Source organism: Manacus candei, unplaced genomic scaffold (genome assembly GCF_025592945.1).
Source record: "Manacus candei isolate 608988 ecotype Guabito, Panama unplaced genomic scaffold, ASM2559294v1 h1tg000048l, whole genome shotgun sequence".
Lineage (NCBI taxonomy): Eukaryota > Metazoa > Chordata > Aves > Passeriformes > Pipridae > Manacus > Manacus candei.
In genome coordinates, this window is record NW_026138096.1 from 10,596,951 (window position 1) to 10,621,595 (window position 24,645).

The 24,645-nt window shown below is 46.6% G+C and overlaps 1 protein-coding gene across 3 annotated transcripts; it reads left to right on the forward strand.

Moving 5' to 3' along the window:
* Positions 1–321: 321 nt before the first annotated feature.
* Positions 322–8,682, forward strand: LOC127475928 (uncharacterized). Of its 3 annotated transcripts, none has more exons than XM_051798149.1 (9): positions 325–393; positions 476–642; positions 720–766; positions 1,946–2,038; positions 4,156–4,339; positions 5,668–5,805; positions 6,897–7,026; positions 7,839–7,999; positions 8,499–8,682. In XM_051798149.1, exons 3-8 carry the CDS (start codon positions 734–736, stop codon positions 7,987–7,989), a joined length of 729 nt encoding a protein of 242 aa, XP_051654109.1. In that variant the 5' UTR covers positions 325–393; positions 476–642; positions 720–733; the 3' UTR covers positions 7,990–7,999; positions 8,499–8,682. The 3 variants fall into 3 exon arrangements, with proteins under 3 accessions (XP_051654108.1, XP_051654109.1, XP_051654110.1); XM_051798150.1 differs by having other exon boundaries at positions 360–393; positions 476–517; XM_051798148.1 differs by having other exon boundaries at positions 322–642.
* Positions 8,683–24,645: the final 15,963 nt, after the last annotated feature.

Below are 24,645 nucleotides of genomic sequence, written 5' to 3' on the forward strand. Positions count from 1 at the left end.
GGTAAGGATGCAGTTTTCTTCCTGTCCACACACTCACAAAGTATGTCCTTTCCTCCCCGTTTCTCCATCTTTTGCTCCCATCTTTAGCAGGAGCTGGAGGTGCTTCAAGAGCTAACAAAGGGAAGGCTTTTTCCTTCTCCCAGCCACGTGTCCCCAGCATGGCTGGATGCAGCTGAAGGAATGGGTAACAGCTCCCCTGTAGGACTGTTGTGTGCCTTCTCCTCCAAGAAACAATCCCCAACCCCTTCAGGCTCCCCCTCCCCCCCTCCAAGGCCTCCAGGGTTCTGAATTACAGTTGTGTCACAATGGGACAGAGTTTTCCCTTGACCCTGGAAACCCCGTGGCCACGCAGGCATTGGTGGATCCCATCCCAGACATACCCTGTCCCAGGAGGTCACACCTGTTCACCCTCTGGGTGGCTCTGGGGCTGCTGGTGGTGGGATGCCTCCGTCTCATCCCTTCTGGGTTCCAACAGGCTGCGTCCCCTGAGGTGTCCATCTCCGTACATCCTGGTTGGGTAAGTTTTGCTTTGCTGAACTTGAATGAAGTCAGTCACACTCTTGCCAATTTGAGGTGCCCAGGGGTCCTGCGGCCCCAGCTGAACCCCCTTCCTCCTGCCAGTAGCCAGCTTCAGACCTCCAGGTACCCTGTCCCCCATCGTGGGATGGAGGAGTGGATCTGGTTTGCTGGTTTTTAACTGAGTGACTTTTCTGGTGCAGGTTCCTGGTTCACCATGGACCTGATGAAGAATGCAAGGCGATGGAAGGTGAAGTACGCACAGGACTCTCATCCTCAGTGGTGTTTGAGTAATGGGTTTGCTGGGTCTGCTGGTCTGGGAAGATAATAGGAACTGGTGACAATGGGATCCTGGGTCCTGGCCAAAGGCAGACACTGATCTGGGAAGCCCAGAGGGGGGAAAGAGTGAAATATTAGGAAAAAAAGTACTGAGAATATAAAATATAAAACATAGAATCACAGAATATAAAAGTGGATGACTGGCAAGGCAAGGCGTAAGGAGCCCTCCCTAAGGTGCTGTGTGCCAGTGGATTTATTAGTAGGGGATTATTATTAGTAGGGATTCCTTTTAATCACAGGGAAATGGGAATGCAGACCCTGCCTTGGCTGGCCAAGCCACACCTGTGTGGTGGATGTGTGTGTAGCAGTGGAGATCACAGTAACACCTTCAATTAGAGCTCATCTCCCCCAGCCTTTGCCATGCACTGACAAGTTATCACATCTAATGCTTTAGTATGAAAACAGCTCTTGGACCAGCCTGAAAGCTCATCTCACCAGCTTTCCTGGCTCCAGCAGTGCTCATGGTGCATGCTGAGGGAGAAGACACAGCTAGTGTTTTCTCCCTAAAATCCTCTCCCAGAGTTTGCACTGCAGGGATTTTCAGGGTGAGGGCAGGTGTCACTGGCCTCATATCCCCTGGCAGAGTTTTCCTCCATGGTTTCTCCAGCCACTTTGCAGAATGAGTGTTGACATTAGCCAGCACTTTAAATATGGGATAAGCACATAGGAAATGTTACTGAGATAGAAGATGGAAGCATGTGCTGATTTGACTTGAGAGACACTGGACCTAGCAGCTGATCAAAGTATTTCAGCAGCTTTATATTAATGCTCTGCCTGGGGCCATCCAGGCAGAGGAAGCTTGAGAGAGGCAGAAGGAGGGTGTCTGTTGCAAGGAACTGCCTGGGACAAGAAGAGCCCCAGAAACCATTGCCAAAAGAGGATAGGACCTTCCTGATCACCCTGCTTGGGGCTTAACTGAGCAAGGAGTTGCCTCTGTTGCCTCAAGTGGCCCACGGGACAGAGACTGTGCCCAGAAGAGCAGCTCATCCCCTTCTGAGCTATGAGGGAGCATTTGGGGTTTGTATCACTGCTTTTGAAGGCTTCCTCTGAGGCTTAGTGTTTCCTTGTGTTTGCCTTCTCTCACTTTTAGCTGCCTGCAGCACTGGACATGTACAAGAGTATGTACCAGAAGGACTTTTGCTGGCACAACACCTACGAGCCACCCAACCAGGAGAACGTACCGGTACCGTGGTCTTTTCCTTGCTTGTCTCCTTAGCCCATTGCTGTCAGCTCCCCTCCTGGCTACAGGACAGCTGAGGACTGGGATGGTGCCAGGGGGGCAGCGGGCACGGGTGCTGCCTGCCCTGTCAGGGTCTGCTTTGGTCCCCACCGCTGTGACCCACCAGCAGGTCCCATCACGCCCAAATGCCCTTGGCTTGTGCCCCCATCTCTTCTGCGGGAAATCCCCCTCACACCCTCCGGTAAAGCTGTTCGTGGGGAGTGATGCTAATTACACTCATTAAGTCAGGGCACTAACGACTGGTTGCTGAACCGGTGCCTAAGCCTTGGACTCCTATTGCTCCCCGTGGGGCTGATGGAGTGCGTCAGGATTAGACCCATCCCGGTACTGCCTTGAGGAGGGGGATTGCGTTTGGGATGGAGATGGCTCCTTGCCCTGACACGGGCCTGAGAAGACTTCTGCGGGGGAGCTGAGGTTGTTTTTTCTCTAATCTCCTTGCAGTGCTAGCGACCCCCTGAGCTATTTAATCTGATTTGCCTCGCTCTGCCTGCCCTGGCTTAATTGCTTGTGGCAGCCCGGTGGGGACAGCTGCGGTTTGCACTGGGCCACTGCGGAGAAGTGGTGGGGGGCATGTTCGGTTGCTAAAGTGCTTTGGGCTCATACGCTCACGAGAGAGGGGGAAAAAAAAAAGTTGAGGCTGGGGAGGAAAAGGGGGGGACAGCAACAGAGAAATCATTGTGTGAAGGTGCCCGCCGGGGCAGAGGGGCTGTCTGCGGCCACCGCTGCCATCCTTGCCTGGGCAGCAGCCTGGGGAGCCCTCTCCTCTCTTCCCCTCTCCTCCCCTCTCCCCTCCTCCTGCCCCGGGGAGCGCTCCCGCTGCCAGCAGCCTTCATTAGCGGTCCTGATCGGGGCTCCCGCTGTTCTCCGGGCTGGCGAGGGCTTCCCGGGCAGCCCCGGCCTTAGGTGGCTGCTCCACTTCCAGGAGCCCAGACCCTGGCTGAGAGGGCAGGGTTTAACCCCTGCCTGCTGGAGCACAGCTTCCAAGCCACACATCTGAGTTTCTTTTCTTTTTTTTTTTTTCTTTTCCTTTATTTATTTAATTTAATTAAAAAAAAAAATATTAATTTTATTTTCTGAAGGCTACCTGCTTGCTGTGGAGGTCGTGATGTAGTTTGGGAGATAAGAAAGGAGGGAGCTATGTCTGAGTCTCTTGGGTTGCAGCTCCCTTTGGCTCCTTATTAGTTCCCAAGCCCTGCTGAGGAAAGCTCTCCCACTGGGGAGCATGATGATGAGGTACTTGGGAGGCCCAGGTTTCCCTCTTGGCCCTGATAGGATTTGTTCTTTTTTTAAGCGGATAAAACAAGTGTGAAATTTTGGGCAGTGACCTGCTCCCAAGGGAAAGGTGGGGAACTCCTTGGGTTAAGGAAGAAAGCACTGGCTAGTGAACCACCTGCACCATGGGCTCCTGGAGGCTCCTGTGCCTCTGGAGATACCCTGTGATACCCTCTGGCCATCCTCAGTGGGGAAAGCCCCCAGATACAGGTAGTTCCTGTAGCTCTGCAGCCTCCACCTGCCCTACTTCAGCACTACGAAGGAGAAATCACCTTTGGGAGAGCCCTGAGGACCTTGGAGACTCAAAACAACAAAATAAAACCCATGGAGACCAAACAACCACCTGTGAAGATGGTTCTTGCTGGCCCCAGCAGCATGGCAGAACTCACAGCAGGAGAGTCCCTTCCTGAGCCCCTAGAAAGAAGCATCTGGAGATCCAGTTGCAGCTGGAGAGGAGGCAGCAGCTCCTCCAGATCAGCCACACCAGCAACCCCTTTAGACTTTCCCTTTAGACATCAAACCACTGCTTGTGCTGTGGCTCCCTCCCTCCTACTGCCCAGCAGAGTCCCATGCTGTAAGATAGGCAGAGAGGGGAAGCTGTCCCTGCACTTTCAATGACAGTTATGGATCTGTCTTGTGGCTGTTGTATCCTCAGGGATACTGACCCCACCAAAGCCCAGGCTTTGCTGTGCACAGGTAGTGAGTGGTGCAGAGGTAGTGATGGTGCTTTAGCAGCTGCCCTTCCCAGTCACTGCCTCTCCGTTCACATGGGGCTTTTTTTCCTGCAGATAACTTCATACCATCCTACTTCAGATGGCTACGTACCAAGGTGCTACCTACCCAAGTCCGAGCCTCCCATCCAAGCGACACCAGGTCGGTCAGGGAAACTGGAGATCCTCTCTGAGCCGCAGGAAGGGCTGCTCTGTTGTTGCCGGGATCTCCCACCTCCTGCTCCCGCAGCCGGAACAGAAGGTAACCCCCAGTGCTGGCACCAGCTGCTCTCAGACAGCCGACTGACCACATCCAGCCACCTGAGGGTCTGTCTACCTGGGCCTCTGCCAGCCCCACCAGCCCGTGGTCCATGCTGGCTGCACACACATGGATGGCAGCATCCCGATGGTGTGTCGGTGCTGGGCTGAGCCTGGCGAGGATTAGCAGCATGGGCACAGCACCCTGTCACCACAAATGCATCTCCCAGGCCAGCTCAAAGCACAGATGCAGTGAGCTGGGGTCTTGGAAGCATCTCAGTGCATGAAGAGCCCCTGCTAGCGAGGCAGAGTCTCTTAAGGGTTTTATCTTCACAGGTCTGTTGAGAGAGAGGGAGATGCAGTTAATCCCATGTTGCAGGCCATGAACAGAAATGCAGGGAGGCAAAAGGACTCTGGGGTTGAGCATGGGGGATTTGAGTGGTTCAAGCCCCTTCTGTTAGGGGTATCTGTCTGACAGCAAATGCAGCAGAGGGGCTGGTAGCCAGCCCTCAGCCACGCCATTTAACAGCTTGCTTGCAAGGATTAAAATGCTGATGGGAAGACAGGAAAGCTCCTGCTTGAGAGGGAAGAGGGCAGCATTGCTCAGCAATGCTTCAGAAGCAAACAGAAGACATGGCCAGGGATGTCTTCTCTGTTCCCTGAGCTGACCTCTCCCAGAGTGGGATGTCTGTGTCTAGATCCTTTCATGATCAGTGGGGAGCAAAGACACAGCCATCTCCTGTAGCTTAAATGCCACCCTGAAGATGAGTTGAAGTAAGCCCCAGCAAGCTTTCTGTCCCTCCACTCACTAGAAGGAGATTCTGGACAAGCAGCTCCTATGGATATGTCTCCACATGGACAGTCAATTGTCCATTTGGACAGTCCATTTAGGCTTCACTTAACATCTGAGGGCTTTGAGCATCTCCTTGCCAAGCCCATCTGAAGCTGTCTTGTGCTAATGACAAAACTGCTGAGGGCTTTTCCCTTCCTGCTCTGCCCCTGTGTATCCCAGCAGTGCAGGACTTCCTACAAACCTTTCCCTTTCATACACAGACCTCCTGCCCTCCCAGGCAATGTGGAGACATCATAGCTCCTTCCACTTGCTTTGCATCAACATAAGTCCTTCCCCTACTTGTGTCATGAACCAGATCAATGCAAAATTGATGCACCTCAGCAAAACTCTGCTGAGCTGACTGGGTCTCCCCCGATTTATGCCAGCTGAGACTCCAGCTTGCTCTGGTTGTTCACTTGCTCCCACCCAAGGGTAGGATTTGGGTGAGTGATTGATTGTGATTCCTGACTAATGCACCCTCTTCTCCTCCAATGTCTCAGGGACGATGCTGCACAGGGAGAAAGTGTCCCCAGGCTTGGTCTCCTACGTGCAATTCACCCGGGATTTGTACCGGGAAAGGCTGGACAATGCTGATCAATACAAAAACAAGATGCTGGGCTCATCTGTTGTGATGGAAGGTCAGTGGATGGAGGTTCTGGCAGCTGCCCCCTGTGAATGACTGGTGGCCTTCAACCTGGTTTTGGGTTTCTTAATTTAATGCGAGACTGAGGAAGGTGAAGGGAAGGTGATTGGCACAGGAAGGGTCCACAGAGCCCCCATAACCACCTGCTCATCACTTGGGGAGAAGCAAGGCAGAGAAAAACATTTATCTTCTAGAAGAGGCTGGAGTGTTGTAAATGATTTTTCTTTCATCCCAGTTTCCATATGGGCCACCCCATGGAGCACAGCCCTGCTCAATGTGGTCTCCCTGGAAATAATGTCCCAGCACAGGAACTGCTGCTGCAACCACCCGGGCTGCATTAACAGCCTGACATGGTCATGCACGTGTGAGATGCCTGTAACCTCAGCCTCAGTGAAAACAACAAAATTACTAATGACTCATTATAGAAATGCGTCATTTTTAAAATACACAGAAAATCTGAAACGTCTGCAATGGGCAACCCTGCTTTGTTGTGAGTGAGACGTTGTGAGATGTTTATCCACAGGCAGATATGCTCGATCAGGACACACATCAAGCTGTTAACATACAGATGAGACATCTCTGGAAGGGTTGGATAGGAGATGGCACCCCTTCAAACCACTCCCACAGGGATTTTTGGGGAAGATGATAGCATAACAGATGTGATGGTCCTCACTTAGGGGTTAAGTGGGCCATGAATCTCTTCCCTTGTTTAGTTCCTGCTTAATGGCATGATGGAAAAGGAAATCTAGGCAGGTGGGGAAAATATATACCAGGTGACAAGTCAATGTCCAGATGGGAAGAGCACAAGATATCGTTTCCAGGTCTGCTTTGTGTGGCTTCCCTCACACATAAAAGGCTATGGAAAATAAGGGCTGGATAATCTCATCTAAAAGACCTTATCTATACCAGGGAAGCAATTTTTGCATTTTCCCTTGGCTAATCCCTTCATTGTGGTAGCTCCAGCAGGAACACTGGAAGCACAAACAGCCGATGGAGCTCAGAAGGGGGAACACTCAGACTGCGTGATACAGGAGACAGAGACCCCCCAAAACAAGTCTTTAAATTATTTGGACTCTCTTTCACTAGACTGCTCTGTACCTGACTGGAGAAGTACCTACCAGCTGGATTTCCCACGCCGGACAGGAGTCCATGGTGGATTATACACAGAGCAGACGAGGCCTTCTCCCGTTTTCCCTGCAGACAGCCGCCTCAACCAGTAAGGGAGAAGTGGGCCAGGGAGGAGAGGGTGGATGGTGGGAGTTGGAGGCAGGGTAAGAGTAGGGCAGGGAGGTTTTGGAGCTGGTCGGAATTGGGCGGTGTTTCTCAAGTGTATTTCTCCCTGTTCATGTCATGAAATCAGCCCAAAGGAATTCCCTCAGGAACAAATCCGTTCTCAAAACTTGCTTAGCCTTTTCTTGAAAAGTTTTGCAATTGGGTTGATAAGGGTGGGGAGACAACTGCTGGGACAGCCTCATCCCTGTGGAAAGAAGGTGCTGAGGTCTCTGTGGAGCTGGGGCAGGAAGCATGTCTCGTCATTTCCATGCCCAGGCTTCCCCTGGGAAAGGGCTCTCTCAAATCAAACAGGGCTGTTTGAAACGTGACTCATCTACACACTATGAACCAAACAGGCATAAACGGCTCCTGAGTTCTCATTTCTCACTGAAAGGCAATTCCTCCCTGCTGCCTCATGCCCCCCACCTTCCCCTAACACACATATATTTCAGCTCTGCATTGAAGATTTTGATCTGTGATCCTGGAGTTATATGTGGGCTGGAGACTGAGCCTGTGTAATGGTTGATCCAGGTGGGAGACTGATCCCAGTGACAGCCGTGTGTGTCGCAGCATCTGCGCCATTCCTGATGGAGACAGGCTGTTCCCTCTCTTCCCAACACCAGCTGGATATGGTTTTGTTTGCTCTTCACAGTCTCCTGGCTGGGAGGTCAAATGCTGCAGAAGGGGAGGCAGGTTCCTTGTCCTGGTGCAGGAAGCAGAGAATGGAGCTTCTCCCCTTCTCCGTGTTTTCTGCAGGGGCCGCTGGGTATCTGAGTATGCAGACAACTACAGTGTTTTCTTGAAGAAGCTGGACTGGTCCACTCCAATCCCTTGTCCATGGATGCTGTCTGGGAAGGATATGCGATGGAGACCGCGATGCACACCACGATGCCCTGAGTGGTGCTAAGGTGGCCATGGTAAATACCAGGATTGCCCGTTTTGGCCCTGAGACTTGGGATTTCAGAGACTGAGGCAGTGGGAAAAAGTATATTCAGTCGTAAGACCTGGCACAAAATACTGTGAGACCTGAGATAAAATGGTAAGAGCTTCGCTGCTGGAATGTTCTTCTGAGTAGCAGCATTTGATCCTGCTCATTGCAGGAGGGCTGGACTAGATGACCTTCAAAGGCCTGTTCCAACCCAAACCATTCTATGATTCTACAGTTTTCTGGGCTCCTAGAAAGTGGTTATCCAATCAGATCTAATTAGTGGGAGAATATTTTTCACCACGAGGGTGGTGAAACACTGTCTGGGTACAGAAGAGGGAGGGGAATGGCATGAAGATGTTCACTGGGTGATAAGACTGGGTCTGAGCAGCCTCATGTAAGCTGGCCCTGGTGGACCATGACACCTACATTATTCCATGGTTTTCTGGTTTTTTTTAGTGTGTGTTACCTGTGTTGTTCTGTGATTACAGCTCCTTGGCCCTCCAAGCTGCCTGTAATATTGCTCATCCAAGACCCTGAAAGCCTGGAAACCTCCTCTCTTCCAAACCATGTCTATCAGATGTGAAACGTATGGCAAAGACCTCTTTAAGTGCAAATTATCATTAAAATCTCCCAAGAACCTCAGCTTTTATCATTGTCAGAAAAAGACTTTTTTGGGGGAACAGTGTGGGCTACAGAGCCAAGTCCACTTAGGCAGTTTCAGTTTATGTACTTTAAAGAAAACTTGATGGTAAACTTTGTCACTCAGCAGGAAGTATTGTGCGTTAAACAGCATTGCTTGTGGTAATTTACTCTCTAAATCTTTGTGCAATCAGGGGGTGGAAAATATCCATGTTATCCAGGGCGGTTGAGTGCCAGCCTTGCAGAACTCCTTCCCCTCGTTTGTATTTAACACCTTTTTGCAGGGTTTGGCCATCAATTTCAGCTAATGCTCGGCAAGCTGGAATTGAGTTTGCCATGTCAATTTTGGAGATTTCTAGGATTTCTGAAAGGAGCAAGGCGGCTCCCAGCCTCAAGATGGCAATGGAGAGCCGCCGATCCCAGACCCGAGAAGGGCTGACAGCCCTTTTGCTGTGGCTTTAGCGACCTGACTTTGGGTCTTCTGAATTGATGCCAGAATTGTCCTGGAGTAGATGGTGTAGAGAAACCTCTCCCTGACTCCTGAAAGGCATTCCTTTTAATGGACATCCTCGCAGTATTGAGGGACAAGCATGAGCTAAAATATCAGTATTAAAGACAGCAAATACTTTATTTTACAGTATTATCAAGCATCCCTAGATCTGCTGGTGATAGGGACTATGCAGACACAGCAGCACTCTGGTCCCTGCCTCAAGGACTTTATCATCTAAGGGAATCACCTCTCCTGCTTCCTTACACTCCGCAGGTATTTCAGCCCATCACCACTTACCCATGGCAAATTTTACCAATTCACTTGCTGTAGAACCTTAGGAAAGTCACATGCATGGCTGTGTTTCCCCATGGGAAGAGAAGCACTGGGGGATTTAGCAAAATGACGTCTGGCAAGGCCAAGCTCCAACCAGATGCTACAGGGAAGTAGAAGGGTCCAGTATTTCTGCAAAGCTGCTCTGGTCTGGGACATTGCTGATCCACAGCTCATGGATCCTGAGGGTGACACAGAGTATTTCCACTGGAGTTAAGTATAGTGGACTAGTGCCAATTTTGGAGGGCTAAAACAATGAAGCTACCTTTAACTTAAAATATAGGGGAAAATCCTTGCTTACATCAGAGACCCCTGAGGAGACAGTTTGACTTGTTTGGGGAACGAGACCATGAGACCAGAGATGTTCTCAATGGGAAGACGTACTTTTGCACCACTTAGAATTAATCCCATGGCCTTACTGATAGTTTTCTCTCACGAAAAAGCATCTTTATCCCACATCCCGGTGGTGCAGACAGGCTCCTCCAGCTGATTTCCACACTGCTCCCCTGTATCGTTTTGTTACGCTGGCTGGGGCTGTGTTTAGACGAAAGCTCAGAGCACATATACGAGGTAAAACCACTAAGGAATCATGTTGCTAAATGCTAATCAAAATGGGCAACCACGGTGGAAACAAATGTCTGAATCAGAATATACGGTTGTGCTACACCCCGTCAGGAGCACTAATGAGGATAATCAATCCGGCAGATGGATGCTGGGTTTGCTAAAGTGGTCCTTAACTGTGTGCCAGGGAGAAGGAAGGAAGCTGCTGATATTGAAGATAAATGTCCTTCCTGGGTTTTCTGGCAGCAATGCTTGCTTAGGCTCTTCCCACTTTTGGAGGCCAGGCTTAGAGACGTGGCTTTGGAAACCTGCTCTCACACATTTCAGTCCCTGCCCAGGATCCAGCCTGTTCTATCCTTGTCTCCTGCCATTTCTTTTCCCAGAATTACATTTATTTTCTTCCAAACATTTGTTTCTTCAGTCCTCATTGCCCCATCCCAACATGTCTACCATGGCAGTGATTGCTGTTAATGCTTTTTTTGACCCTCCCAACTCCCTGCTAATGGAAATGGTGATGGTCCCATGGCAGTTCAAACACACAAAAGGTCTCTCACACTGCCCCAGGGAGTCACTTCTGTGTCGTAACAGGGGACATTCAGACTGCATGCAAATATATCCAGGTGACAGAAAAGCAGCCTCTCTATTTCCCTTGTGCTTCCGTGATGGATTCTCTTCACGTGAGTGACACAGGGTTAACATCGAAGAGCACTGGGGTCAAAAAGAGGTGAGAAGCTCTAGCTAATACTGGCATTACCTCAACACCATTAGTTTTCAGTCCTTTTTCTGCACAACCTGGGCTCACAGCACCAGATGACGCCAGCCATGACATCAACAGGATTCAAAAAGGAACGCAGCAGGTTTTACACTAGTAGCAAAGTCCAAGAGGAAAACCCCAAAACAACAGAGAGAAACAAGTTGGGCATGAGTCAGAATGTGGCTGGTGGAGATTAGGAGATGCTTTCCAGGACCTTGTTGCCTTGTTATTGCTATGGTTGACCTGAGGCATATTTCTTCAAAGCATTTGGTGCTGCCCTGTGTCCAAAGCAGAGGAACATTCCTGGATGGAGGCTGCTGTGATCCACCATTTCTCTGGTGGGAAACTCACTGGAGCCATGAGAAGGACTTCAAGTGAAAGCATCCACAGAGAGTCAGAAACATGTTTCCTCTTAGGACACTCAGCTGGTGCCATCACAACCCAGTGAATGCAAAGTTTCCAGGTTTTCTCCCCGAAATACAACCTTAGGGAAAACAGGTTTTTGGTAGGGCTAAAGTGATGCTTTTTGTGTGAGTGCCGTAGTGCCATCTCCTGGGTGGAAAAGGAAATTCTCATTCTGGAAGTGAAACATGAACACCCCTGGCTGTGCACGTTCAGTCATCAGCAGCTGGGTGTGTGCCTCCTCCTGCTAAACTGCTAAAGAAATGTCTTCCTCATGATTCATAATGGAGATGTCTGTTGAGGGCAAAGGGTGCTCTGGGTTCATCCCTCATCATCACCATGAATATTGAAGTCACGTTTTCCATCTTTAACTTCTTCTTTTCTATTTGCCAGTATGGAGAGCAGACTGAACCCTAAGCCTTACTTCATGCATCCTTTATGGAAATATTCGTTCAAAATGATCATAGGATGGGTAATCCAATAATGACTGGTTTTATACTTTGAGGCTTTTTAGATCTCTCCACAAATTATCTCATTATACATCAGAGGCGTAAAACTTCCTTGTTCAATAGTTTAATGAATCTCACAGTGCTGAAAGGCAGGCTAAAATATGTCTGTGACCATGCTGGTCCCCACCACAGAGCACCTACTTTACCATGGAGTGACTGAACCCTCAAATGTATTTGATGCTGCCTGCAGCTTGCATGTGAACAGGAAAAATTCCACTACAAGCAGCTTCATTGGAAGAGCATGATTAGGAAGACGTGGTGGTTTGTGACAGAACAGGCATAAACTTTCAGATGTAATGGGAAGCTGAATTTAGCCCAGAAGAGTCCCAAGCATCAGTGCTTGGGATTTCAGTGGTATAATGTGACTCTTATAAAGAGAAGCACCTGCACTAACACTGCTTGCACACCTTCACTGCCCTGCAAACAGTGTTGGTCATGAATGCTACCACTTCTTGGAAGGTTGCAAGGACATTCAAGGGCTGATCCTCAGCCCATCACTGAGCAATCGCCTTTTCCTCTTGTTTTGGACAAAATTCTTCCCATGGCTACCACCCAACGCACAATTATGCAATAAATCATCCAGCATATGCTTATTGTTAATAGAGCAACAGTTAAGGTTGTAAATCCACTGTTTCCTGCAGCCAGGTCCCCTCTGGTCAACCCTGACCACGGCTCAGCAACCAACCTGAGCAGAAATTATAAGCCAAGGGGAAGAACTTGCCAATTAATATATTTCACCAAACTATGATTTTTGTCAAGGGATGATGATAAAACAACTCTTTTTGAATAATACGGTTTTAATGAAACTTTCTGGGACAAGTGATAGAGTCCAAAACAGATGGAGAGAAAGAGAGAGGAGAAGCATAAAAGGTTTATTGTGTCGACGTGGCAGTCCGGAACAAAAGCAACTGCCAGCTACTACACCCCATTTCCCTAAAATCAAGTCATTTGCTTTCCAACCAGCCTCAACTGGCCTCATGCCTGTTTCCATGCTGTTTCTGTGTGGTAGCTCAGGTGCTGTCAGTGTTTGGGACCACATCTACCAGGCATGAATGTGGGACACCACCTTCACAGAAATTCATAAGCACTTAGATGATCTACGCTGCCTTTTTTTGGGCTTGCTTAGATGAAGAGAGTTTCTTTGACTGGGTTAAAAATGACATGAATCACCCAGCAGAAAATGAAAGGGGATGTATTCCTGAGCTGTGATGACTCCATTTCTGGTATACAGATCTGCCTGATGCTGCTGCCAGACAAACGTGAGTTTGCAGTTATAAATGACCAACTGCCTGGCCTGTGCTCTGCTCAGAGGCAGGTACCAAAAGTTTTGTCTCAGTCCTCATTCTTTTGGGAGGAAACACACGTGCCTGCTGTTGGGCTTGGCACTGGCACCTCCATGTGCCTCGTGATCAGCTTGCTCACTGCTTGATGGATTTGCCTCCATCAGATACAAACCATCCTGGTAAAACTTGGAGTTTTCCACTGATACTATTTTTTTTTTTTAATTACAAGCAACATATTCTGTAACACATTTTTATTTTGCCCATATTTTTCAGTTCTCCTTTGATGAGTTCAAAGCAAAATGTTTCAGCCCAAGCCTGGGCTGGCCCCTCCATGTTTTACTTTCCTCTTTAGATATTTGGTCACCAGACCTTCAGAAAACTGTCTTTTGGGTGGCTTGAGCCTTCCCTTTACTTTGCAGATCATTCCTGGTGCAGAGAACCATCTCAGGTATGGTGGGATTATGTGGCCTTTGTAAACCTAAGCATTGATGCTCTCCCAGTGAAGAGTGGTGCCATCCAGCCAGGCCTGTCCTCCAAAGCAGGAGTCAGTCTTACATGGAACTCAACCAATATGAAACATTTCCCTTTTTTTTTTTAACATTGTTAAATGGAAACATGCTATAATATTTGGAGACATCCAGCTATATGTGTCACTCAGCGGTAAAATTAGATGCCAGAGCAATAGGAAAAAATAAGTAGGTTTTAATTCTCTGCAGACTGGATATCAAGGGAAAATATTCCCACAGATGATACATGGCTCCTGGGTGGGTTGCTGATAATGAGCCAATTAATTAAACAGGTCAGCAGGGCAAACAGTCACATCAGAAAGCTCCTGCTCTAATCAACACGTGAGAGCCTTCCAGCCTGGAAGCTGCTCCTTCCTCTGCCAACTGCTCCTGGTTTCCATCACAGTTCACACTGTGAGATTCCACTGTATTTATCCAAGGAATGTGCATATAAACGACATAAATAATTACAAAAAGTTAAAACAAGCACTTCAGTGTTTTATTTCAATCATATTGTCTTAAGTGTCACATCGAAGAGCAGATACAGGCTGAGATGTTCCACCTGTATAATTACCTACACCTTCTTCAATTCAGCTGTGACACTTCCTAGCAAAAAAACCTAATTTATCTGGAGGGCCAGATCAGCTGCATTGCACCACACGTGACAGAAGGGTTCCCAAAATCAGATTTAATTTCTTACTGTGGCATGATCACACCCTGTGCATTCCTGTGGGGACTGGTGGGTTCACATACCCTGAAAACTGCATCGAAAGGCTACTAAATTCCCTGGAAAGATTTCTCCTAGTTTTGACGGGCTCAGAATTTTTAGTAAATAAGTAAAAAATTTTAAAAATTAAAATTAATAAAAATCAGTGAGAGGAGCCAACACCACAGCTCTTTGCAGTCCCAAAGCTAAAAGTGCTCACCTTCCTCATTGCCCTTCCCTGACATGATTCCTGCAGTTGTTCCATCTCCCTGTAATAAACCAAATAAACCCAATTTTGCTGCTACAAATACCAGCCTCCAGGTTTTATGCTAACTGAGCCTTGCACTGGCTTTGCAAGACGCTGGTGCTGAGTGAGGCTTGTTCACAGACTGGTGCTGGACGTGATGGAGCAGTAGAGATGAGTTAATAACAGAACCCTCAAAAATAGGGGCACTGGTTCAAAACAGAGCCCTGAACCTGTGAACACCTCACTGAGGACGCTGGAGAAGTACAGCCTTGAGAACTGGGAAACATATGTTTCAAACCTAGCAAAGAAATCAAGAAGTGGTGAAACAGAAGGAAAACAGTTTAGCAGCAAGTGGTGTGCTTGGGGAATAAGATGCTCTCTGAGTCCGTGCAGCACTTGGGGGCTGCCTAGTGACTCTGATATCTTATATAAGAGCAAGACCTTGAGCTTGGAGGAGGCTGAGAGGCTCATCAAAGGGGATGAAGGTCCTTGTGGGGTCATTGGAGCAGCAAACACACTGCCTGCCCCAGGGACACTGATGTTTCAAGGAGTTTTTGGTGTATGGGAGGATGATGGAGGACTTGGTGTGGTGGGACATGTGCCTGGATGGTGATGAAACCATTACTTAGATCAGTGTTATTTGTGCCTGCCTTGAAATCCAGGCACATATAGGGAATGGTGTGTGTTCAGCAGACATGCTGCTTGTATCAGTTTCCTGTTTGCCTGTTATATAATAAATGGGTTTTGTTCCAAATGGAGCTGTGTGGCCAGCTGGAGAAATGCCAGCTCTGATGCTCTGGCTTTTCATGCAATTCCTTCTGATTCCAATATTGTGTTTGCATGAAAAACATCAAATTCAAGCATTTCTGCAATCCTTGGAAGTCATCCAACTCCAGTCCTCCCTGAAGGTCACACTGGTGAGACATGAAGGAGAAGACCATACAGAGTTCCTCTGTTGACTAAGAAAGGGGTGAGGGGCTTAGGAGAAAAGGGCTGTGGTGTGGATATGTGGGATGGAGAACAATTTGGAGATCCCCAGGCAGAAAGGAATGACTGCAGGTTGTGGGAACCAGATAATTCTGGTTGGGAATGGGGTGTAGAATGTCAGGTGAGTGTGAGGATGGGCTGTTTTGTGGTTTGGGGAGCAAATTGCTATAGATCAAAAGAAGTTTGGGAATAGTCTCTGAACTGGAATCAGGCCTTTTCCTTTCACTGGCACATTCCCAGCTTTTAAAGGGGACAGGAAAACAAAGGAACTGTAGCAAAGACAATACTTGGTCTTTTAGAAAATGATAATCCTCTTTTTCCGTTCATTTTGGACCTAATTTGATCACCCACCTTTCCCAGGGCAGAGTCAGCAGTCCCTACAGTCAGCATCATCCTAACTGTGCTTGCACATGATGTTGGGTAAAATCCATCTGAATTTTAATGTGGTTTTGTGGCCAAAACAGTTTTTCATCCTGAATGAACACTGCATTAAAGGGGACTCTCTCTTCCCCCCATATTTCACCTCTGGGGAGGAGAGGAAAAGTTCCTGAGTGTGAGTCCCAGATTCCCAGGCCTGCAGCTGCTGGGGAAGCACTGACTGGGTGGATTTGGGGTGCTCTTGAAGATGGGACTTGCATGACAGGAGAGAAATCTCAGGGGCTGGAGATGGAGCTCTCCCTCTGAGTCACCTCAGCTCTGCAATGCAGGTGCTTGCCTGTCACTGTATTCCTCACTGTTTTGACCACTATTCTGGGGACGACCAATGTCTGAGTCACCCCTCATAAAGCTGCTCATGGATTCACATTTTCCCCGGTTACTGCACATCCTGTAATAGATGTTTTCCTATTCAAGAACTGTTTGGGTTTTTTTTTCCCTCATTGAGGGTGGCAGAAACCCACTCCTCTGTCCCTTAGTCACTCAAAACTTTGACCAGTATGAATGATCAGTAGTCTTGTCTGTGGAGGGGGGGGTAGCATTGAAAACTGTTGAGTCTTTTTGTTTGTTTTTACTTTATGGTTTCCACATTTAAACAGACTGTGGAGAAGGGGTTTAAAAGAAATCCTGAAGGCACTTCTATGATGCTAAATGAGATGGTCAGGGAAATCAGCTGAAGCACTGGAACACGGTGGTCCACATAACTGAATTAATGGCTTAGTCCAGGACTCTGCAGGACAAACCTGCTGTAAAGGATAAGTGACAGTCCATGTGGATGAGAGCCACTTCTGACTGCTCAGCTTTGTGGCCAGGGTTTGGTCTTGACCACTTTTGACTTAGCACTGTGTGTATATACATTTGTGTGCATGTATGTGTATGCATGTCTGTGTCTCAGCCTAATTACAGGCACAACACTGCGTTTGCAGGAAAAACAGCATGTGCACCCCACGCTCCAGATGCCCCAAGTGTCCAAGTTACAGCTCCTCTTAATCAATTCCTTGTGCATCACACCACACCTCCCTCACACAGTCTCCATCTGCCATTTATCCATCATAAATCATTCATTGATACAACTCTTTTACCCACTTGTTCAACACCCAGGCAAGCTCCAGGAAGAATTCAGCTTTGGGAGTTCAAGTTTTAATGCCACAGTTGGAATTGTCTGGCTGCACACCTTCCTCTACACAGTACTGTGAGCTAACCTTTGCTTGTCTTGTGATACTTTACAGACATTTATTGAGAGATATTAAAAAATGATAAATATTCTCCTCTTGAGCCTACATCAGGTGCCATCATCATGTAGTTTTTCTGGCAGCAAAGACTCTGCAGAGAGCTGAGAATGGGTGGTTACATGCCTGACACAGCATGGGAAGGAGCATATTCAGATCACAAATGGTGAGTGGTGATATCCATTAACACAGAAGCATCCCAGTGGTGCCTGCATGCCCCTCACCTCCAGGTCAGCACTAATTGCATTGCCGGGCTTGGCCACACAGCACAACACACTGTGACAACTAACAGCACTTTTCTTGTGAAGAAAGCTCATAGATTCAACCAGCTGAATATAAATCTCCATTGGCAACTCATGAAATCTGCATTTTTCCCTCCCATCCTGTGTCTGGGAATACAGCACTGATGCTCTGTGAAAGCCTATTATGGGTTAGTGAGAACTCTGCAGTTATAAAACAGAGCAGGCTCTTTCTTCAGTCAATTTCTTGTGCCAAGTGCAAAATGAAGCTTCAGCTTTTCACGTGGTGAACCAAATATTAAACCCCCATCGTCTGGGTTTGTTTCATGAGGCTGCCATGTGGCACTGCATAACAAGAGTATTGGTTTGGTCTAACACTGAGCTGGGAACTTCTGTGCAGCTCAGATAACTTTATTTCAGGCTTTTTCTGACCTTCAGACTAATTCTTATTAGTAGCACAGGCTCCCAGGTGTGGACCACTGATGGCTACCAACACAGGTGTGTTTCACTGCTGGGGGGGTTTGCCTTCTCAGAATTGCACTGTAGCAGTGACAAATGGGCACAGCAGCAGCACTTGGAGTCACCACTTGGAGACTCACAGGGCACAGTGTGAGAACCAGTATGGCCATAGTTCTCACTGGGGACTTTGGCTTATACCAGGAGTCTCAAAAACACCTTTGAGGCAGGTGAGAGCCCTGTAAGTAGGCTTAAAACCTTCTTTCATCCCTATTCAGACTCATGCCTTGTTTCCTTTGAGCCCTGGGTGGGCTCAGAAAGCTGTGGGTCAGTCCTGGTGTGCAGATACCCATTGTTTTTGTGAACAGATCTCTGAATGACTACAGGAGCCCTGCAGACTCCAGCAGATTCCTCCCCCATGTTTGCTCATGCCCAGCTGACATCCCAACTGACCACACTCGGCAGGCACTGTCAGATGCATTTGCTGAAGGATTCCTGCAGGTAAAAAGGAAAACAAACCCCTGATTTTGCTTTATCAACGCTGAAAAAGTGTTTTCTAAAGGGGGGGTCACTTCCCAAAGTGAGTTAGAGGCCAATGTCTATGCCATAAAGGGATTCAAGTACACAAGTCCCAGTTATGGCTTTACTAGGCAGTACTGGAAGTCCACGTGTTCCCTGTGTTTTTGGTAGGAAAGGTCTTTAGGCAGTTGACCATTTGACAGAAAAAGAGGATCCTAGTAGTTCTTCAGGGATGATCCAAGTCCATCTATAATTCACATTTGGGTTATCATTTGGGACTGATGACCTTTCAAACAGGACCTGGCCTTGAACACTTGCTGAGAAGGCAGAGACTGGGAACCAGGCTGGGGTGGGAGAAGCTGCCCAAGCCCTTCTGCTCTGCTGCAGTTCCTCTCCACACTGAGTTCCCACCAGTCTTCAGGACTGGTAGAGACCAGAGGGCCAGAAGCTTACAAACCACTGGAAAATCCCTCAGTATGGCAGGAAGGTGCTCTTTGGGGAAGGTGGACAGAAATGCTCAGAGCATCCACCTTACAATACCATCATCCTCTTTGGACACTCATCTGCCTGGGTTTGGTGCCTTCAACCCCACCACAATGCAAAGGGAGAACTGGGAATGTTGGAAACATGATCCAGAAACAGTGGAATGGGAAAGCTGCTGAGCGTGTGAGGCAGTGTTGAGCCCAGCTCTTCCATGGGAAATCAGGTAACTCCCCCCATTCTCATGGGCAAAAAGAAATTTCTCTTCTTCATGACCTTTTCCTTGTAGCTCAGCCCTGGGATCTGGTGGTGAGGGCCATGGTTGAGAGGAGGTGACACTTAGACAGATTTGGAAGAGCATCTGAAAAGATAACTCTGTTCATTTGCTCACTAAAATTAGTTTCTACCTGCTATCAGATTAAAAAAAACATAAACAAGACAAACATTTGTTTCTCAGTTCAATAAAATGAAAATAAGAATTCTTTGTGTTTTGCTGACTTGAAAAAGGTAACAGTGGTCCCCTATTTCAAGGAACAAAGAATGATGAATAACAAGAATCTAAATCTTTAAAGAGCAAACAGGCTTTTTTTCCCTTAAACACAGAGCTGGAAGTGTAAATTTAAAATCCAAGCACTAAGTGGAAGCAGGCTATTTTTCATGTGTCAAAGTTTGAAATGAAAAATATTGATTGGCTCCCGCCTCATTTTTTTTAATTCCACATTTATCCTTGATAGGGATGAGGGCAAATTACGGAAAAAAGGATGCCACTTCAGAAGAAACAGCACGTGTGACATCATAACTGGTAACCCATAAATTATAACAGGGAGAATTGCTACTTGTTTAATCTCAAACTCAAAGCCAATCAATACATTTTCTAGCTTGCACTGATGGAAGTTCACAGAGTCTCCTGGGTACCTTGGTAGCACGTTTTGGGTGAGCATTGACTCTGCTGCTAAATCTCCACCTCTGAGGACCCACTTCTGCCTCTGCAGTAACATATTTTCATTATTTTATGCTACACCACAAGCCAGTGAAGAGGTGCTGCTAGGTAACTCCAGCTAAGGAGTTTAGAAGATCTTCAGAGAAAGACATTTTTCTTCTTTGAAAAGATATGAACACTGAATTTTCCCTTTATTGCTTTCCTATAGTTTTGGTCTGACAGAAAAGTAATTTTACCTGAGAATCACCTGAGACTAATGTATCTTCATAAAATATTCCTGTCTTTACTTTGGAGATAGTTGTTTTTCACTGTACATGATTTGTTTTTCAGCCAAACTAAAAATATTTTTGCATTTTTGGTGGGATTTTTCATTTTCTAACAAAACACATCAGCAGCCCTACATGCAATCAGGTTTGTGAAGATTCCAAATAAGTTTCCCCAATACCAAGCGTGAAAAACTGGATTTCAGACTCATCCTGCTAACAGCATTGTTTTCTGTATCCTGCTGCCCCTCTCTTATGGGATTTTAGGTGTTTTTGGTAAACACAAAGCAATAAGTACATCAAAGTTTGGTTTTTTTTAATATCAACACCATCAGCCACCTCTTCTGGACACCAAGTATTTAAGTACCCTCTCAAGACATTGCACAAAGGAGACTCTGTAACAGTGTATGCTATTGTATCTTTCTTTTTTGCCTCTCTTCAGGCATTTTTTGCCAGTCTCTTTCCGATTTTTGAGACCAGTTCCTTTAAAACATGTATTATCATTCAAGTGGCGGAGGATGCTGGCACAGATCAATTACTGCACACGCTCCTGCTTTAACAGAATTGCACATATTGGCCTTGCAACCCACAGAAGCACGGAGCCCACAAATGAGATGCTGCTTATTTTTGAAATGGCAGCATTTCTATCACAGGAACCTGGGGAATATGGTCAATACATAAATCAGCACATAGGGAAAAAGAAATTTGAGTTGCAAGGTTCTGCTCCGAGACCTTCAATTTCATGAGTCATGAGGTTCACGAGCAAAGGTTAAAAATGTTCTTGGGCTGCCAAACTCCAGTGACTGCTGGGTCTCTGAAAAAAAAAAACCAAAAAGGAAGAAATTTAATATGCAAGATTCTTCTCCTAATGCATGTTTAATTAAAAACTTAATTGGTTTGAGCTAAGTATTTCTGAACTCTGGTAAAGTAAATGAATATTTAAAGCTCCCTTGGGGCCATGATGACAAGCACTAGCCAGAAAAAATAGGATTTTGTTTTAGCAAAAAATGAAGGCTTTAACACGGCATGATGTAACACCAGGACCTGTCAGGCAGCCAAAAGTCTGAAATGGGCAGTGGGGGGGAAACCTAATATTGCAGGGTTTTTTTCTCTTGCCAGAAACTCAGTTTTGTTTTCTGTTTTCCAACAAATGTTTCTTATGGGTTTTTTGTTTGTTTGTTTGTTTGAAAATTTTTTTGATTTTCTTTTGGTTTGGTTTTTTTGTTGTTTTTGGGTGGGTTTTTGTGGGTTTTTTTTGGGGGGGGGCAGGAAATAGGGGGTCAGCAGGTGTTGAGGAGGTTTTTGTGTAATATTTTTTCTTCTATTTAATGGAGTAGCATTTCTCAGGCGGTCACCTCACTGGAAAGAGCTAAAATTGCTCTAATTAGAGCAGCCTTTTGGGACATTTCTAGATGTTCATTAAAAAAAGAGACAGCACACAATACTCTTCATTAATACTCCATGCAACATGAACTATAGAAAAGAAAAAAGGAAAAGCCATTGTCAGAAAAAAATATCTTCAGATCCCTCTTAACCTTCTGCAATAATCTACATAAAATGTCTGACAGACTAAGAGCTGATGACCCATCAAAGGAAACCATTCACCAGGATGAAGCTTTTTGTTCAGACATGTTGTGGCTGCTCCATCCCTGGAAGTGTTCAAGGCCGGGTTGGATGGGACTTGGAGCAACCTGGTCCAGTGGAAGGTGTCCCTGCCCATGGCAGGGGGGTGGAACTCGATGACATTTAAGGTCCCCTCCAAACCAGACTTTTCTGTGATGCTATGATCCTATGAAATGCAGGATTCTGTGTTCTGTGACTTTGACTTGCAGCTAAATCTCTGCTGGGTTTTCCACACAAACCTCAGACATTTGGGGACCACTCAGTGGAAGCCAGACAACAAGGATGGTCACCTTTGGGAAGGTGCACAGAGAAGAGGACAGAGACCCTTCCCCACAGTCAGAGCCAAAAAGCTGGAGCTCTGCTTCTTGCAGTGTCTGATTTTAGCACATCAGAAGCTGAAGTCACCTATCACCTCATCTTCCTCTGTTGGCTCATCCCCACGCTGCAGGAAGGTACTTATCCCTCAGAACTAATGAAGCAGAGAATGTAAAATGCTTTAATTCAGTGTCTTACATGAGAAGGGCTCAGATCCTCCCTTGGATGCTTTGGGGACATGCCCATTTCTTAGAACATCAGACCTGAAGCTGGCAGCAACCTACCCCTGGTTATGTAGCTTGTGAAGTCTTTGCTGTCTGTGGTGATAGCTTCAGCTCAGGTCATTTTCCTCATTTTATTCCTGGTATAATGTGGGATTCATCCCTCAGAGCCAAAGGACTCTTCTTCAGCCATAGTTTTAATGGATAAGCACTAAATTTTTTACTATGAGTTTCTGTAAAATGCAGCCACTTTCCAGTCAGATTGCCCAAAGACTCCTAGAGATGCTCTGCCAGCTGTGCCAAGCAAACCAGTGGATGGTGGGATAGGAAGGTTTCCTCAGCCCTCTTACTGGGTTGCTTTGTACCTCCTGAATGAAGGGACCCAGGAAAGCTTCTCCTGCTCCTCAGACATTTTACCACATACTTGAGCTCCTGAGGTGGCCACTGAGCTCAAAAGGACATTTATAGGAACATCTGAAAAAAATAAGAGGAAATAAACTCCCACTCTGGATGAACCCACATCCCACCAGTGACAGAGGTACTGCAGATCTCCTCTGATTTGAATCCATGTCTCTGTGCTACCACACATCCCTGTCTACACACACTCATGTCGCAGCTGAGCAGACAGTGTGGACAGAAAATCAGAGGACAACATGCATGTCTGGTATTGTCAACCCTTATTTCTCCACAAAGGAGCTGGGTTTCTATTGCTTTTGAGACAAGACCAAGCAATTTTCCCATTGTGACAGCTGGATACATATTCCCCAGAGCTTAGAGAAGTCCTTGGCATGAGGTGGTGAATGAAAAGTACCTCAGGTGTGTATGCTGTCTAGATAAAGGAAAGAAAAGTCCTGCTTAACTCACTCTCAAACAGAAAAGAGCTGAGAAAATCTTGAAATTGCAATAGAAGGGAGAAAAGTATTGCTTAACTCACTCTCAAATAGAAGAGAGGCAAGAAAATGTTTCTGAAATTGCTTTATTGAGATAAGATGCAGAGAGCAAAGCTTTGCTTCAGGTGGTGTTCACAGTCAGACCCAACCAGGACAGTGCCTCCCACCAGTGTCCTGGTGAGCCTGAAGGTCACTCTGACCTTAATCTGCTTTTTGTGGATGTACCTGATCTGGGAAATTCCAGCTTTGTGGCTGTGGATAGTGTCAGATCTAAAGGGATGAATGGCAACTTCATCATTAAAGTCAGAAAAACAGTTTTGCAAAGGAAATAAAATGTGTCAGAACATCTTATAACCTGTGTTCTTGTTTGTATATGGTTCCTTTTCTATGTCCAGATTTTATTTCCTTACCTTGATTAAAACTGACTCAGTCAAGCTGCTAACATAAATAGGCTGGATACCAATGCTTTGAATCCAACCTATATTTATCTGGCATAAACTATATTTGTCCAGCAAAAGTCAGTGTCAAATAAACATATGTAGCCTGGCTTGCATGAAGACAGACATGAAAAATGGAATAACCAAAAAGAAAAAGGTTTAGTATTCTAGATTAGGCAATGGGAAGCAGATAATTATTGGGAAAAGAGGTCTTTGGGGGTCCTTAGAAGTCAAGCCTGTCACGGCTGTCAACAGAAATAAATTTTCAGACTTTGTTCATGAGTTACTGGCTAGATAAAGCAATTAGTTTCATAGTTCCACACAGAGAGAGCACCTGGTGCATTGCTTTATGTGAATGCTTGTGAGAGAATTACTGAGCTGGGATATCAGGGGGAAAGGGGGAAAACACAAATATGAGAAAGCAATGAAATGATACAGAGATCTGCTGGGTGGACACGATTCTGGCAAGGCAATGTGCACTCACTCTCACCCCCTGCCCTCAATTTCTGTTGGCCTCATCAGTGATGTTGATTTTCATTCCCTTCCTCACTCTCTTTATATCTGTTCCTGGAAAGGACAAGGTTTTGATGAGAAGGATTTTTGTCCTGCCCCTGAAGGGCCATGTAATCCAGCTCAAAGTAGTTCATCATTTTATCATACAAGATGTATTTTCCTCTATTCAGCCTCTTCTATGTCATGACCTATCAAATGAATCTCCCTCTCTCCTGTTCCTTCTGAGAGCCAGTAGATGCAATTGTGAGGTGGCAGAGGGCACAGCTGGGCACAGCTGGGCATCCCCAGCACAGATGCCAGGAGCTGCTGTCAGGAACACAGGCCTTTAACAACCTACCTACATGTGAAATGATTCTTGCTGCCCTCCAAACTGTTTCATTTTTTCATCTGCCTTCCTTGGCTTTGTATTTATATTCTAACCCTTCTCTCGCCATCCAGATTTAATGACCAATAATATTCATACATCATGCAAAATCAAAAATCCTTGGAGTATAATACATAATTTCCAACACATGCTTCTTTAATGTCCCTGAGGCTCAGTTATCTTTGGAAGAAAGCACCATTTCCACAGTTTAATTTCCCATCACAGTGAAGCAGCGTGTTTCTCATCCTGCCAGTTCAAACACATCCTCATTTCTACAAACACTTCCATAGACATTCG